Source organism: Pomacea canaliculata, linkage group LG4 (genome assembly GCF_003073045.1).
Source record: "Pomacea canaliculata isolate SZHN2017 linkage group LG4, ASM307304v1, whole genome shotgun sequence".
NCBI lineage: Eukaryota > Metazoa > Mollusca > Gastropoda > Architaenioglossa > Ampullariidae > Pomacea > Pomacea canaliculata.
Window position 1 is genome coordinate 503,524 of NC_037593.1, and position 14,856 is coordinate 518,379.

Sequence of the window (14,856 nt, forward strand, 5' to 3'; positions counted from 1 at the left end):
CAGGTCCTGTCACTGAAGTACTGTCACTTGGGTCGCTGTCCTGCGGCTGTTTGTGGCCGCCACGTGTACAAACATGTGATCCTGTCAGCTTCAGCTTGTTGTTTACTTGGTGTGCTGTAACAGTAAACACAGGGCAGAGGTCACGGCGTTACACGTGTTACAAGATGGCGGTAAATAAACTGTCATGCGATTGTATGTCCTTGACACGCATGTCCAGTGACAGGTCATCCATAGAGCGACCTTTGGCATTGCCCTCGCCTCTGTGAAGGTTGCTCTAGGAATAAAGTCAAAGGTGGGGGGTCAAGGTAAGTGTGAAGGGAGGTAATGGTCTGTTCTCGAGCTAGGAGTGCTGCCTACACAGAAAACATTTACACTGAGCGCCGCCTTTCCCGAGAGACCGTTACTATGACAGCCAAATAATTTAAACTGAAATCAGAGTCAAACGTCACTACATCCACCTGCAACAAATCTTAGCGGTGGGGGAGATAACCCAGCTCAACATCCTTAGAAGTGGGGGAGATAATCCAGCCCAACAAGTCCTTAGCAGTGGGGGAGGACAACTCGTGTTGCACGCCGAGCCAGCAACTAAGACAACATCACAGCGAGGCAGCCAGCCTTGTAAACAGATGCCACGGAGAAAGAACAGCGTGCCCGAGACGAGAGGTGAACCCAGGGCAGCCAACCCTCGCTGTATCGGTGACAGGCGCTGACCGTGGCGCCACCGTTGAGGTCTCTGCTGGCATCCTCCCATTAGAGTGTCACGCCGGGTGAAAGGTTGTTTTACAAGTGTCATGTGACAGCGGTGTCATAGACGTCCTGTGACAAGAAAAACATGGCAGGGCTGATCACTAGCCCTAACCTCCGTCACTTCCGGTCTTTACGAGCGGCTACATGTGTTTTGCTACGTAGAGACGTCCGTACATAGAGACGCCCGTACATAGAGACGCCCATTGGGATGACAAGGATGTCGTAGCCTGGAGAAGACGACACACAAACGCTGATGCAATTTGTTGAGGATCGATACCCAGTCCGGGGTGTGGAGCCTGTGGTGACGGCAAACTTTCTGTTGACTGGGCGGGTGGAGGGGACGGCACTGGCAGGAAGCGACTTCCCTCCACTGGCGACGTTACGCAAACCGCTTGTCGGTCACGTGACCCAACACTGCTCTCTTGGCCAAGCATGTCACATCCGACCTTGACAAGCGCACGAGCATCAGTCGGGGAGGAGGGAGGACAGAAACAAGACTTTGTCTGGGCAGGGGAGGGGGAGGTCACGTGGTGGACACTGCGGCCCCTCACGAGAGAGAGAGAAGATTGGAGGAGACCATCGTGGAGCGACGACCCGCACGTTTGGTGCTCCAGCGGAATTTCAGTTTTCGTCAGCTGCGGTCCAAGGGAGAGCACTGGCAAAGTGTGGGGTGGAGGGGGCTGGGTCACCTGCCAGGCGGCCTCTCCACGGCCAGAAATTCAATAGTCGGGCGAATTGAGTGAAAAGCGTGTATCCCCTTCCCCTGCCCCCACCGACCATCGCCCCCCTGTGTGGAACATTCTGTGACTGTGGCTGCAATGTACCAGAGATTTGCTGCCCACGCGAGGCATGGAGACCAGCGACTAGCTGAGTGGGGGTTAGTTGGAGTGGGGGAGGCAGTCCGGGGGTCAGGGCGGCCTTTGTTGCTGGCTGGGTGTTGTGAGGCCGATGGCGGGGCTGTCACCAGAAAGTAGCGGTTGTGGTGTCGGCAGCGGAGCGCGCGGGCAAGTTGCTGGCGGTGCGTGTTGGTGGTGTGTGTCTGTGGCGCCATTGTCGGAATTATCGCCAGCCACCCTCCCACCTTCCTCTCCCAGCCTCCACAGGGCGTGGAGGTGACTTCGTGACCCGACGGATGCCAGGAGAATACCCAGTCCCTCTGACCACCATCCCCCTCCCCCCCCATACACCCCGCACCCTGCAGACGACTTGGGGAGGATGGAGAGCGGAAGCTGCTTGTGCCATGTGTGTGGGGGGAGGGGGAGGAGGACAGACGAGGCGTGGAGTGTCGCTCAGATGGCGATGATGCGCGACCTGCACACACGAGACCCTAACGCTGTTTGTGGCAAGTAACCGTCCTTCAGTCGCCACCCCCGGGTACATGTGTGGCGGGGCCATGTTCTCCGCGTACCGCCGCCTGTCCCAGCTCGACACCAGCATCAAACTGGACATCCTGGTGAGTACCCGCCCCGGACTCTGGCGTCTGGCGGCTTCTTGTTCAACTGTTGATGCAGCACAAAAGGGTTTGATGAGGGTAGATGATGACAACGCCATAGGGCAGGCCGCGGGTATTACTGTGTGCACGTGCTCAGTGTGTGTTACTGTGTGTGTACACCATTACACTTCATACAAACAGTGTATTACTGTGTGCACGTGCTCAGTGTGTATTACAGTGTGTATTACTGTGTGTGTACACCATTACACTTCATACAGACAGTGTATTACTGTGTGCACGTGCTCTGTGTGTGTTACTGTGTGTGTACACCATTACACTTCATACAGACGTGTGTATTACTGTGTGCACGTGCTCAGTGTGTGTTACTGTGTGTGTACAGCGTGTGTACACCATTACACTTCATACAAACAGTGTATTACTGTGTGCACGTGCTCAGTGTGTGTTACTGTGTGTGTACAGCGTGTGTACACCATTACACTTCATACAAACAGTGTATTACTGTGTGCACGTGCTCAGTGTGTGTTACTGTGTGTGTACAGCGTGTGTACACCATTACACTTCATACAGACGTGTGTATTACTGTGTGCACGTGCTCAGTGTGTATTACTGTGTGTGTACAGCGTGTGTACACCATTACGTGTATTACTGTGTGCACGTGCTCAGTGTGTGTTACTGTGTGTGTACAGCGTGTGTACACCATTACACTTCATACAGACGTGTGTATTACTGTGTGCACGTGCTCAGTGTGTATTACTGTGTGTGTACAGCGTGTGTACAGCATTACACTTCATACAAACAGTGTATTACTGTGTGCACGTGCTCAGTGTGTGTTACTGTGTGTGTACAGCGTGTGTACACCATTACACTTCATACAAACAGTGTATTACTGTGTGCACGTGCTCAGTGTGTGTTACTGTGTGTGTACAGCGTGTGTACACCATTACACTTCATACAAACAGTGTATTACTGTGTGCACGTGCTCAGTGTGTGTTACTGTGTGTGTACACCATTACACTTCATACAAACAGTGTATTACTGTGTGCACGTGCTCAGTGTGTATTACAGTGTGTGTACAGCGTGTGTACACCATTACACTTCATACAAACAACCATCAGTAACTCACATGTCAACACCTCGTCCCAATCCAAGACAAATGAAAGAGTTGGGCAGACGTTGCCATGGTACTTGACTGCTGAGCCACTCGTATAGTGATGTAGACTGTGTGTTTAATATTTATATTGAGTCGTATCGTGATGTAGACTGTGTGTTGTTATTCTATTGAGGCATATAGTGATGTAGACTGTGAAATCACTGTCATGAGTCATGTGACTAGCTGTTGCTAGGACAACCACCTGGCCTGCTATGCTCGTTCATTCTAGTTTCTGTTAAAGTCCTTGACTCTCTGTGACCCTGCATGTAGTGGCCACCTTGACCCCAGGCTGCCCCCTGTACTGCCCCCTGTACTGCCCCCTGTACTGCCCTAAAGGTTTACCTGGCTGCCAGACACGATACGCAGTCCTCCATGTTGTGTGAGTTGTTGACACTAAGAGCTGTTACTTCCTGTCACGTGGGCATCACGTGAGTGTGAGTGTGCCTCAGTCCTGCACGTGTGTGCGCGACAAGGTGGAGTACATGACACAGTGAGCGTCTCGTCCCACAGGTGTGTCAGGTGAGGTGAGGTCAGGTGAGGTGAGTGGACTTACTACAGCGCTTCTGTCAAAAGCCGTTAGACGTGAAGAGTTATCTCCCCTACCCTCCCCCCCCCGCCCCAACATGCCGGACTGTGCCCCCCTCCTTTGTCTTTGGGCGCCTCATCAGCTGCACTGAGGAGACTTTGTTTGCCACGAACATAGGAGGTAGAGGAGGAAAACCTGACAGCCCTTGTCTACAAGTTCCCTCCAGTGCCTAAGGGAGCGTCCGTAGTCGTCGTCAAAACACAAACCTTGTGGGAGCTGAGATTATCTCCCATCACTGGCCACGTGACAATAGTTTTACTCGCCATTTGTGTGGGGCTGTGGGTGGGGCTGTGGGTGGGGCTGTGGGTGGGGCTGTGGGTGGGGCTGTGGGTGGGGTGTGTAGTGGACACCCCATGCCCTCCCTCCATACACCGGACGGCAGCTTTACTGCCACGCATAAAAAAAAAATACTTGTTGGGAGGGAGACTTGGGGTGTGTGGTGTTGGGGGTGTAGCGGGATGTGGAGGTGTAGCGGGGTGTAGAGGTGTATCGGGGTGTGGAGGTGTAGCGGGGTGTGGAGGTGTAGCGGCAAACAGGAAAGTAAGGTAAATACTAACAAAGCAGTGAGTTTGAATGTTTCTATGGTTACCGCTAAGCGTGCACCAAATGTCAGTGTCAGCAGGAGGTTGAGTGTGTGACAGTGTCACTGCCAGGCTGCGCCATGGCTTGAGTAATCGTGACATTTAACTACACAGGGGATGGCAGACCTATCTTCCTCCATAGAGCTGAGGTGAAGTCAGTCTGCTGTACTCTGGTCTCCATCACAACCACCACACAGCCCCTGATGCTGAACCACTCTTTAAGGTCAAAGGTTACATCAACACTAAAATAACTGTATTAATCAAAATTCTTTCGATATGCTTCTCTATCACATACACGACCGGTGATATAACTCGCCAGGTGAGATATCCTGGGAGTAGACAGAACTCACAACAAGGTAGTTGTGACCTTAGCATTCAGGGTCAGGATGTCTTGAGACTTGGACATTCAATTATGTTTACAGTGTCAACAGTTGAGAGGTCATGGTGTTTTGACACCCTAACAGTCCGTGGTCATAACACTGTGGTCACGACACCACGGCATTAAGAGGTCACGACACCATGGCATTAAGAGGTCACGACACCACGGCATTAAGAGGTCACGACACCATGGCATTAAGAGGTCACGACACCACGGCATTAAGAGGTCACGACACCATGGCGGGGCCATATTTTGATTTTCCAAGAAACAAAAACAAAGATGAGTCCCGACATTCAGCAGAGCCAGCGAGGAAGCCTGGAGGTGAGGCAGACATCACACTGCAAGTCCTCAGTGATGCACATCTTCCCATAAAGTCCTCTCTCCCAAGGGCGACTATGTCTTGCTTTGCTGTGAGTTATGGAACTTTGATTGGATGGTTGATCACGTGACTGAGCATCATCATCATCAGCAGCAGCAGCAGCAGCAGCAGCAGCTAAGAGCGGTACGCAGATGAGGTCACTGCTCGCCACAGCAACGCGACTGCCTGCACTTTCATGCTTCACCCTCCTTGTTGGTCCTCGACACTAGAGTTGCTTACTCTCGACACTGGAGTTGTTTACTGTCGACACGAGAGTTGTTTACTCTCGACACTAGAGTTGCTTACTCTCGACACTGGAGGAGAGAGTGGAGGCTGGAGGACGTGGATGCCCTGCACGTACTCGCGTGGTCGCCATGTTCTTGAGACGTGCGTGACTCCTGCACCGGAAGTAATGACCACCTTCAGTGAATGATGATAGGGCTGTGCGAGTCTCCAGGAGTGAGAGAGAGAAGAGAGGGGGTACCCCTGGCCCTAGCTGTGACCCCCTGTCCCAACAATGGCAGGAGGGAGGGTGGTGTGGCGGTGGGGTGCACGACCTGTGGAGGTGACGTTTCATGCCAGTCAGCGACTGCACGGAGCTCAGCCAGACGAGATGCTGCACAGGCCCGCGCTGCCAGACCTGACCGAGTCTCCTGGGTGGGGTGGGGGGGCGGGGTGGTGGCTCAAACGATCAGCCACTGCACGTGCACCCCACGCCACCCCACCCCTCGCACCGGGCGCTGTGTGGAGTCAGGGACGTCAGGCCACAAAACTAGGAGGGGAAAGGGGGAATGTTTATAGCCTGCACCTCCCCACTGCACCTTTGCTCAGTCAAGTGGAACTGCTGGGGGGAGATAATTGCTCACGAGGTATGCAGCAATGTGTCTCAGCAACATAAACAGTCTCAGTGTGTTGGTGTGTGTGAGCGTGTGTGTGTGTTTGTGTCTATGTGTGTGTAGACGATATTGTTTACTACACGAGAGGTCTACGAGAAGGTTCCCTCGAGTACTTAGTTCTAGTTCATCATTTTGTTTGTAAACAACCCGCTACACGACTGGTGACGACAGACTTACATCACACGAGTGTGTGTGGGTCCATAGTGCATTGTAGATTGTTCCGTGAACAGACAGACAGACAGACAGACAGACACAGCAGTTGATGACTGATGGCCGGCAGGCGGCGACCTTGTGAACTCCAGTCCTTGTAAGGAGGTGGTAGGTCATCGCCGAGTTGGGTGGTGGTCAACCCGAGGCAAAGACGCCACCTGGTGGCCGCGGTAACCACAGTCGTTAGTAGCTGACACAACCCAGGTTGAAACAGTGAGATAGCCAGCGGTACCCGACAGTTTCATTCCACCAATACTTAGCCAAGCGCTGGCCAGTGTCTGGATCAACAAGCGGGTGGCAGTCAGCTGACCTCTCGACGTCACTTGTGTCCCTGGACTGCTGCCCCACCGCTTGACACAGTGAACTGCTAAACGAGGCTGGTGTGTACAAAGCTTCCGGTTTAGTCACTCTGCTTGTTACGGCTCGCCGAGACTAGCAGCGGAGAACTTCGCACGAGGCTGAGGAGGGGAGGCAGGGGGGGGGGGGGCAGGGGAGAGAACTGAGGGCGGTGTGCCAGGCCGAGGTAGTTTCAGGGGCCAGTGAGTGGAGGACGACATTCCCTCAGGTGAGTTCATAGTTCGCCTGGAATGTTCCCCACACACCGGCACACCTGTAGTGAGTGGCCTGGCAGTCAAGTGTCCTCACTGACCCTCACGGCGACTGTGTCACGTGGCAGCTGGACCTGCCGTCCCGGGGACCTCTTGAGGGAGGGCAACGGTAAATAGAAATGAGAGGCGGCGCTACAGTCATAAACACATTCCCTCATACAGGCCAGTGCTCGATTTTATATAAATTGTGGCTGGCGGATTGGTTGGCTGGATGGTTGGCTGTTTGGTTGGTAGGCTGGCTAGCTGGCTGGCCGGTTGGCAGGCTGCTTGTCTTGAAGTCTTGATGTAGTACGGGTGTGTGGAGAGGCCCGCACACCGATGTCGGGTGCACGGTTGGACAACTCGTGACTTTACCGACAGGAGGTGCCAGAGAAGAGGGGCAGGGGGAAAGGACCCGGATGAAGACTTTAGCTGTTGTGGCATCACACATCACCCACACCGCCGTTGTCATGTCAGAGCACTAGGGGAGACAATCACTGGCTGATGCTGGCAGGCTGCCTGGCTGCCTGGCTGCTGACATCACCTGTGGTGTGCGCCACACATTGTTGGCAGCCTGACTGACTTTGCCTCGCCGCCTGTGTGGAGGATGTCGGGGTATCTGGGGCATGAGCGCGTGCGTGCGCACACACAGTTCTCAACACCTGCATTTACCTGTGGGACGTGTGCCCGGCACTACTGCCAGGTGAGGCTGTTGTGGGACATCAGAGCTCGGCGCGTGGGTCGCGAACTTCTGTTCGACTTTAGAGGATCGTCACCCAGTCCTCGCCGACAGTCGATTCCTTGGCAAACCTGCAAGTGACAGCCGTGACCGCTCTCTGTAAACGTCACATCTTAGGCCAGACAGACCTCCGTCTCCACGTGACCAGCTGACACAAGTCTGCCCGCAATGGCGGCCAAACCGTCAGGATGCAACCACCCTGATTTGCCGTCACAGCTCGCTGTACCCACCCAACTCTCATGCCTTAGGTGCCAGCGGAAAGAGCAGCAGCTGTCCGCAGCTTGCCAGTGAGGACCCAGCTGTCCGCAGCTTGCCAGTGAGGACCCAGCTGTCCGCAGCTTGCCAGTGAGGACCCAGCTGTCCGCAGCTTGCCAGTGAGGACCCAGCTGCCCGCAGCATCACTGAGGACCCAGCTGTCAGAACTTCAAAGGACACCATCAGCTGATAATGAGGCTTTCACCTACTCCTGTCGGGAGACCTGAGAAGACGCTGACTAGACGTGGACCTGCTAGTAACCCGCCATCTTGTGAACGCACTGCCAGGGGCCTGAACTCACTGCGGTTCCCTGGAGGACTCGCAGGCGGCTGGCATCTGACCTCAAAGAAAACTTGTGGCAGGAGGCCGGCAGACTCTATTGGTAGACTCGGTAACAAACGCCAGCTTCACGCTTCTGTCCAGTCGACATCGTCAATGGCTGTGAAGTGTACCCCGGGTGGGGCTAGTCTTTCCCCAGCGACACCAGAGTCGGTCACGGACGTCACTGGACAGACGGCGCGCAAAGCCATCTACAAGTCGACCACCCTGGAGAGACCAAAGTCTTACCTTTAACAACGACAACCACTGGCTCCTGCTCCTCCACGTCTGCTGCCACATCAACTGTCCTCCCACTGTCAAATGTCAAATATGTGTGTGTGTGTGACAGATGACTTGGTTCCCGCTGTTTGACACACACACACACACACGCACACAGATATGAGACGAGACAGAAGTTCTTTGCTACATCCAGGAGGACAACGCCGATGACTGAAGGCGTTAGCGATGACAGTGAACGTTTGTCGGAAGGAAACAAGTTTTGCTGACACTCGTGTCATCGCGAGAGCTGGGCTGTCACACAAGTCACATCATGTGTGTCAGAGCTTCACTCACTCGTGTGTCACACCATTCACATAATGTAGTATGCAAGGACGGTTGCTGTGCTGCCATCAGAAGTTTCACATCCTGTGACTGACATGACATGCCATGACACCACACTGCCACATTTGATTGCGATGTCTGGAGTGAGGCAGGGCTTCTCATCCGGTCTCTCGGACGAAAGCTGACCGCCTCCTTCCCATCTTCCCCTCCTCCTACCTCCCTGTGTCGACAGCACGACCTGCGATCTGTAACCCTCTATTGACGCATGCGCAGTGACACACAGAAAGGGAAAGGCGTGGCATTCTTTGAAGTATGGCACTTAGAGTGTGACATTTGAGTGAAGTATGACACTTAGATAGTGACACCAGAGTGAAGTATGACACTGACACTGCAGTGAAGTATAACACTGACACTGGGGTGAAGTATGACACTGGAGTGAGGTCTGCCACTGACACTGGAGTGAAGTATGACACTGCAGTGAGGTCTGCCACTGACACTGGAGTGAGGTATGACACTGACACTGCAGTGAAGTATGCCACTGACACTGGAGTGAAGTATGACACTGACACTGCAGTGAAGTATGCCACTGACACTGGAGTAAAGTTTTGCAGACACCCAGCAAGTAGTGGGGAGGGGAGGCAGCCCCCCTGCCCTACCCCCACAGCATGGCTGCAGCCAGTGCCACACACGGCCCACAGGGGGCGCTACTTGCCTGGAGTGGGCCGACAATGGAGGAACAATTATGCCAAATTGTCGACCGCTGCTCCGCTGCAAAAACTTGCAGAAGTGTGTGTGGAGCTCACAGACTACAGACTACAGACCACGCCAGTCGCCGAACGTCACGCTCTGGGTGACGTCTGCTTCGCACACCAGCTCCTGTAGCCACCGACACCCACAGTCCGCAGCCCTCGCGTCTGTGACGCTCACGACTACCGCCGTCTACAGTCTACACCAAAGGACTACGGGACTAGTCTGTGACAGCTTGTCTACAGTCTACAGTCTACACCAGAGGACTACGGGACTAGCCTGTGACAGCTTGTCTACAGTCTACAGTCTACACCACCAGACAACTACGGGGCTACCCTGTTACACATTGTCTACACCAGAGGACTACGGGACTAGCCTGTTACAGCTTGTCTACAGTCTACAGTCTACACCACCAGAGGACTACAGGACTAGCCTGCTACAGCTTGTCTACACCAGAGGACTACGGGACTAGCCTGTTACAGCTTGTCTACACCACCGCGGACCATGTGACTATACCTGTTACTCACAGCTGGGAATTCAAGGAGGTTGTGCGTTGCTTCATCATCTAACATGACGACACATGTAACCTATGACCTTTGAACTTTGTCAGTCGCCCGCTTGGTGGACCGTAGCGGACCAACTGTCAGGTGTGGCGGAAGTGGACTCAGCACCAGGTGTCCCACAGGTGGGTTCAGACGGCATGTTGAATACACGACACGACGACAACATCAAGATTATTGTTTGTTAGTCAAGGAACTCACTGTGCTGATATTTGTTTGTCTGTCTGTCGCCCTGTGCCTCCTTCTCTCTATCTCTTGAGTCACTGAACACTTCGCAACGGATGTGCTGACTCAGTGTCCAGGGGTCAGGGGTCAGCTGCCTTGGACTGAAGCTCAAGACCCAGAGACATGAAGATGGAGACTTTGGTAAGCTGGGATAGTTTGTGGTGAGATCACGTGATACGTGGCGCGAGGAAAGAAGTGAGGGTCGCCTGGCTCTCACAGGTCCTCACAGCGTGTGTGTCTGTGTGTTTGTGTGTTTGTGTGTGTGTGTGTGTGTGTTTGTGTTTGTGTGTTTATGTGTTTGTGTGTTTGTGTGTCTGTGTGTGTGTCGCGCTGTCTGTTCACACCCAGCCACCTCAGTGCCCAAGTCTGGGAATCACTCAACAGCCGTCCACACCCCGGGTGGGAGGTGCAGCAGTTCCCCAGGAGTTTTCTGTGACTGAAATGTCGGGAGTAAGCTGTGAGTGGCTGTGAACTGTTCCTGCGGCCCGATTATAGTGTGAACACTGCCTGTGAACAGTGGACGTGGTTTCTGTGACAGCTCCCTGTGAACGAGGGAAAGCTGTTAGACACGAGGTAGCTGCTTCCACAACTGACGGCAGCAGACGTTTTTGTGCCTCAAGACCACGTGATCCAGTGTACACACGTGACGTCACTCTGTTGCACACATCTCCATGACTACAGCATATTTGGAGGATGGTACCCCCCTCTCTCTCTCTCTGTGGATTTTAAGGCTAACCCGACAATGAGTGTAAGACAGAAGGAGATGAGTGTTCATAGAGCGAGCCCTGAGGCTGCAGCTCGCCGCCAGACCCTATAGACGGTCCTCAAGCACCGGCCAGTCATCGAGGGCGCACCGTGTGGCGATTTCCACGGAGACCTGCGTGCATTCGTCAAGTAGCCTCGTGCGTCACTTGTGACCTGTCAACGTCACCATCCCACAGGAGGAGTCGGCCTTGACCTCTCGCTGCCCCGCCATTGTTTTCCTCGCCACGAGCGGTGGTCGGTTGGTTTTGTACCCACCGCCCTGATGGCGGCTGTACACGCGCACCCTTTGTGTCAAGCGGAAGTGGCAAGATGGACAAGACTGGCGAACTCTTTGCCATGGCTACAGCAGGCGCCGTGCGCAGTAGGTCATTGCGCACATTGCTGACACGGCAGGTAGAACTGCGCAGGTAGTTCTAGAGGTCAACCTGGACAAGTCACGTGTCGACCTTTAGTTGTGGAAAACGCTGAACTTGCCGACAACAGTTTGTTGCTGAAAATGACGAGGACCCAAAACATTCCGCCAGGTGGCGTACAACCTCGTGACGTCAGCTGTTGGCGCGCTGTGTCTCCGGATGCAACGTGATGACGAGTGAAGACGTACTGATCACGTGACACCCGAGTAGACTTACGTCTCTGTTGTCGCGAGTGGAGATGGTGTTGTCTCCTCTTTGCTTCCAGCGCCGGATGTGACGGAGGTCGTTAGCCAGGGAGATAAATGACCTGTGAGTTGGCTGCGGTGAGTCGCGTAAACACGCTCCAGGGACCACGTGATGCGCCGTCCCCGCGCCCCGCAGCCAGTCTTGTAGAGCGGTTGTGGTCAGCCGGTCAACCAGTACTTTGTACACAGGCTGTCATGCCCCGCCTCCCTACACCACGTGTCTCGCTGTGTCAAAGTTCATCTGTAGCCAGTTCCAACGACAACTGTGCTCGTCACAACATCCGGGTATGTCACATGTCGGACTGGCTGAGCGATGGCAGAAACAATGTCGGTCAAAGTAGCGACAGCAGCGACTACACGTGTTACAGTGTATGTGACACTATGTGACAGTTGATGCGACTACACACGTGAGTCCGTGTCACCGAGTGCAGGGAGGAGCTGAGCATCCGTGTAACGACTCTCCCTCACCTGCAGGGAGGAGCTGAAGACATCCCTGATGACAGCGGCACATGACAAGAACCTGGATGTACGGATGACGACGACGGTGAAACGTTGGCAGCTGCTGGTGATGTCGTCGTCGTAGTGGTGGCGAGCGACCTGCAGCCATGTTTGTTTCCGCCACCCACTCCACTCTGCCCTGCCACCCGACGGACACCTGTCTGCAGGTGAGACACTCGTCTATCTGCAGGTGACAATGCCGCCTGCTGCAGGGGAGAGACTGACTGTAAGACACTAGCACCTGTCTACAGGTAAGAGGCTGACACCTGTCTGCAGGTAAGAGGCTGACACCTGTCTACAGGTAAGAGGCTGACACCTGTCTGCAGGTAAGAGGCTGACACCTGTCTACAGGTAAGAGGCTGACACCTGTCTACAGGTAAGAGGCTGACACCTGTCTGCAGGTAATAAACGGAAAGTCGCAGACGGTGCCGGCAGAACTGGACTGCTACAGAGACGTAAAGACCCGAGACAGAGAGACGGAGCGAGACAGAGATGCTAGTTTTCTGTAGCTGACAAGGTTAAGGTGTTTGTAACAGCAGTGTCCTCACCTGTACCGGTGACGTTGGTGACAGGGTGTTGGTGAGGGCGACTGTCGCACGTCACTGTCGTGCCTCATGTCTTCCTGAACGTTAATGCCAGTCATTCAACAGTGCGGACACCTGCTGCAGCCCTCGTGACGTCACTGGTGTACCTTCTGGGTAAGATTCTAACTGGGTGGCGGGCTTTAGTCCTCTACGTGGTGCACTTGCTGAAGGTTTAGGAAGTGACGACACACACACACACAGACAGACTGTTCTCCTGTACTTGGTAGTCCACACACACACACACGTACACACACACACACCCGTACACACACACACACACACACACACACAGACTGTTCTCCTCTACTTGGGAATTCACACGCGTGGGCAGGAGGGGGACTAGGAGGTTCATTAACAGCAATTAGTCCCCCAATTACAGACTGTGACGCGCTCGCTGGCAGGAGAAAGACACAGTCGCACGCACACGTGGAGGCGTACACACGCGCGAACAGTACAACGTGCATGTGCATGCATCTCGCGGGCTCGCTGTGGGGTCAAAGGTGACATTGCAGACGGATGGCACGCTTCCAATCAAGCGACGCACAAGCCGTGGCTGATGCCAGGAACACAGTACCAGCCCCCTCACTCCCCCTCTCTCCCCCTCACTCCCCCTGCCCCTGTCCTCCCGCACGTTGGCACGTGTCCAGCCCCTCCCCCCCCCTTTTGTCTCAGCCAAGAGTTCAACCTGTCGGTGGGCAGTGGGCCGTGGGTGGGTGGGGCAGTGCAAGATGGAGTGGCTGGAGGTGAGGTCGGACCTCACGCCTGGTCCTCCCAGCGCCCCGCAAATTACAGGTGATGCTCGCCATCACCGCCACCTTCCGCCCTTTCTTGACCTTAGAGGGGTCATCGCACATGCGCCACCTTCCTCAGCTCACGGTGCCACGTGACCTCAACACACACACACACACAACTGAAACCACTTCTCACACATCTGTACACACTGACAGCATCTCTCTGTCTCACACACACACACATGTGGTTGTACACGGACATTGTATGTATACACAGGTATACACATCTCTACACACACATCACTCTGTCTATATATATATATACACCTCTATAGATATATACACATCTCTATATATGTTTACATACACCTCTATAGATATATACACATCTCTATATATGTTTACATATATATATATACACACCTCTATAGATATATACACATCTAGCTTTGTCTATATATGTATAAAGACACACTCTCGCTATACATGTAGATAATTTATTCCGTGTTACTCCTGGAGGAGCATAGGGAAGTAACACCACCTCGCCAGCGGACATATAGGGCTACCCCCCCCCCCCTCAGGTGTGCCCACGTCCTTCACCTCGCTCTCTACTGTTCTTTTCCAGGCCTGCTGTGGTCTCCCACCTCTCCTCTACCCTGGGGGTTCCAGTCAAGTGCCATGGTGTCAGCTGGTGTCCTATCCACCCCACTGGCGCTTTGCTGTTTCAGGCCATCTTATTCCGACAATATGGTGTAGGCATCGGTTGGTAAAGGTGTGGAGCTTGTTGTTGATGGTGTTTGTCACTCTCCAGGTGTCAGAACCATACAGTAGGACTGTCTTCACTTTGGTGTTGAAGGTGAAGGTCTTACTGCGGAAGGATAATGTTCAGGACTTCCAGATGGGGCGTAGGCTGGTGAAAGCTTGTCTGGCCTTGTTGATGTGGCTTTTGACAATAAAGGACACCACCACCACCACCACCACCACCACCACCACCACCACCACCACCACCACCACCACCACCACCACCACCACCACCACCACCATCAGGATAGGTGCGTGTAACGGGTGTATACACACTGACAGGGTAGGTGCGTGTAACGGGTGTAACTGACTCTCACAGACACAGGGTAGGTGCGTGTAACGGGTTTTTACACACTGACAGGGTAGGTGTGTGTAACGGGTGTTACGTGTAACGTGTGTGTAACGGGTGTATACACATTGACAGGGTAGGTGCGTGTAACGGGTGTACACACACTGACTCTCACACA

At 53.9% G+C, this 14,856-nt stretch overlaps 1 protein-coding gene across 5 annotated transcripts in view; it reads left to right on the forward strand.

Annotated features, from left to right (window-relative positions):
• Positions 1-1,236: 1,236 nt before the first annotated feature.
• The window catches only part of LOC112562801 (potassium voltage-gated channel protein Shaw-like), a 37,834-nt gene continuing 24,214 nt past the window's right edge, over positions 1,237-14,856 (forward strand). For 2 of the 5 annotated variants that reach the window (XM_025236301.1, XM_025236305.1), the window contains exon 1: positions 1,237-2,200. In XM_025236301.1, coding sequence (XP_025092086.1) covers positions 2,126-2,200 — 75 coding nt within the window. In that variant the 5' untranslated portion in view covers positions 1,237-2,125. Of the gene's footprint in view, positions 2,201-7,076; positions 12,441-14,856 lie in introns of those variants that run through there. The other 3 variants (XM_025236302.1, XM_025236307.1, XM_025236303.1) reach the window with 2 other exon arrangements.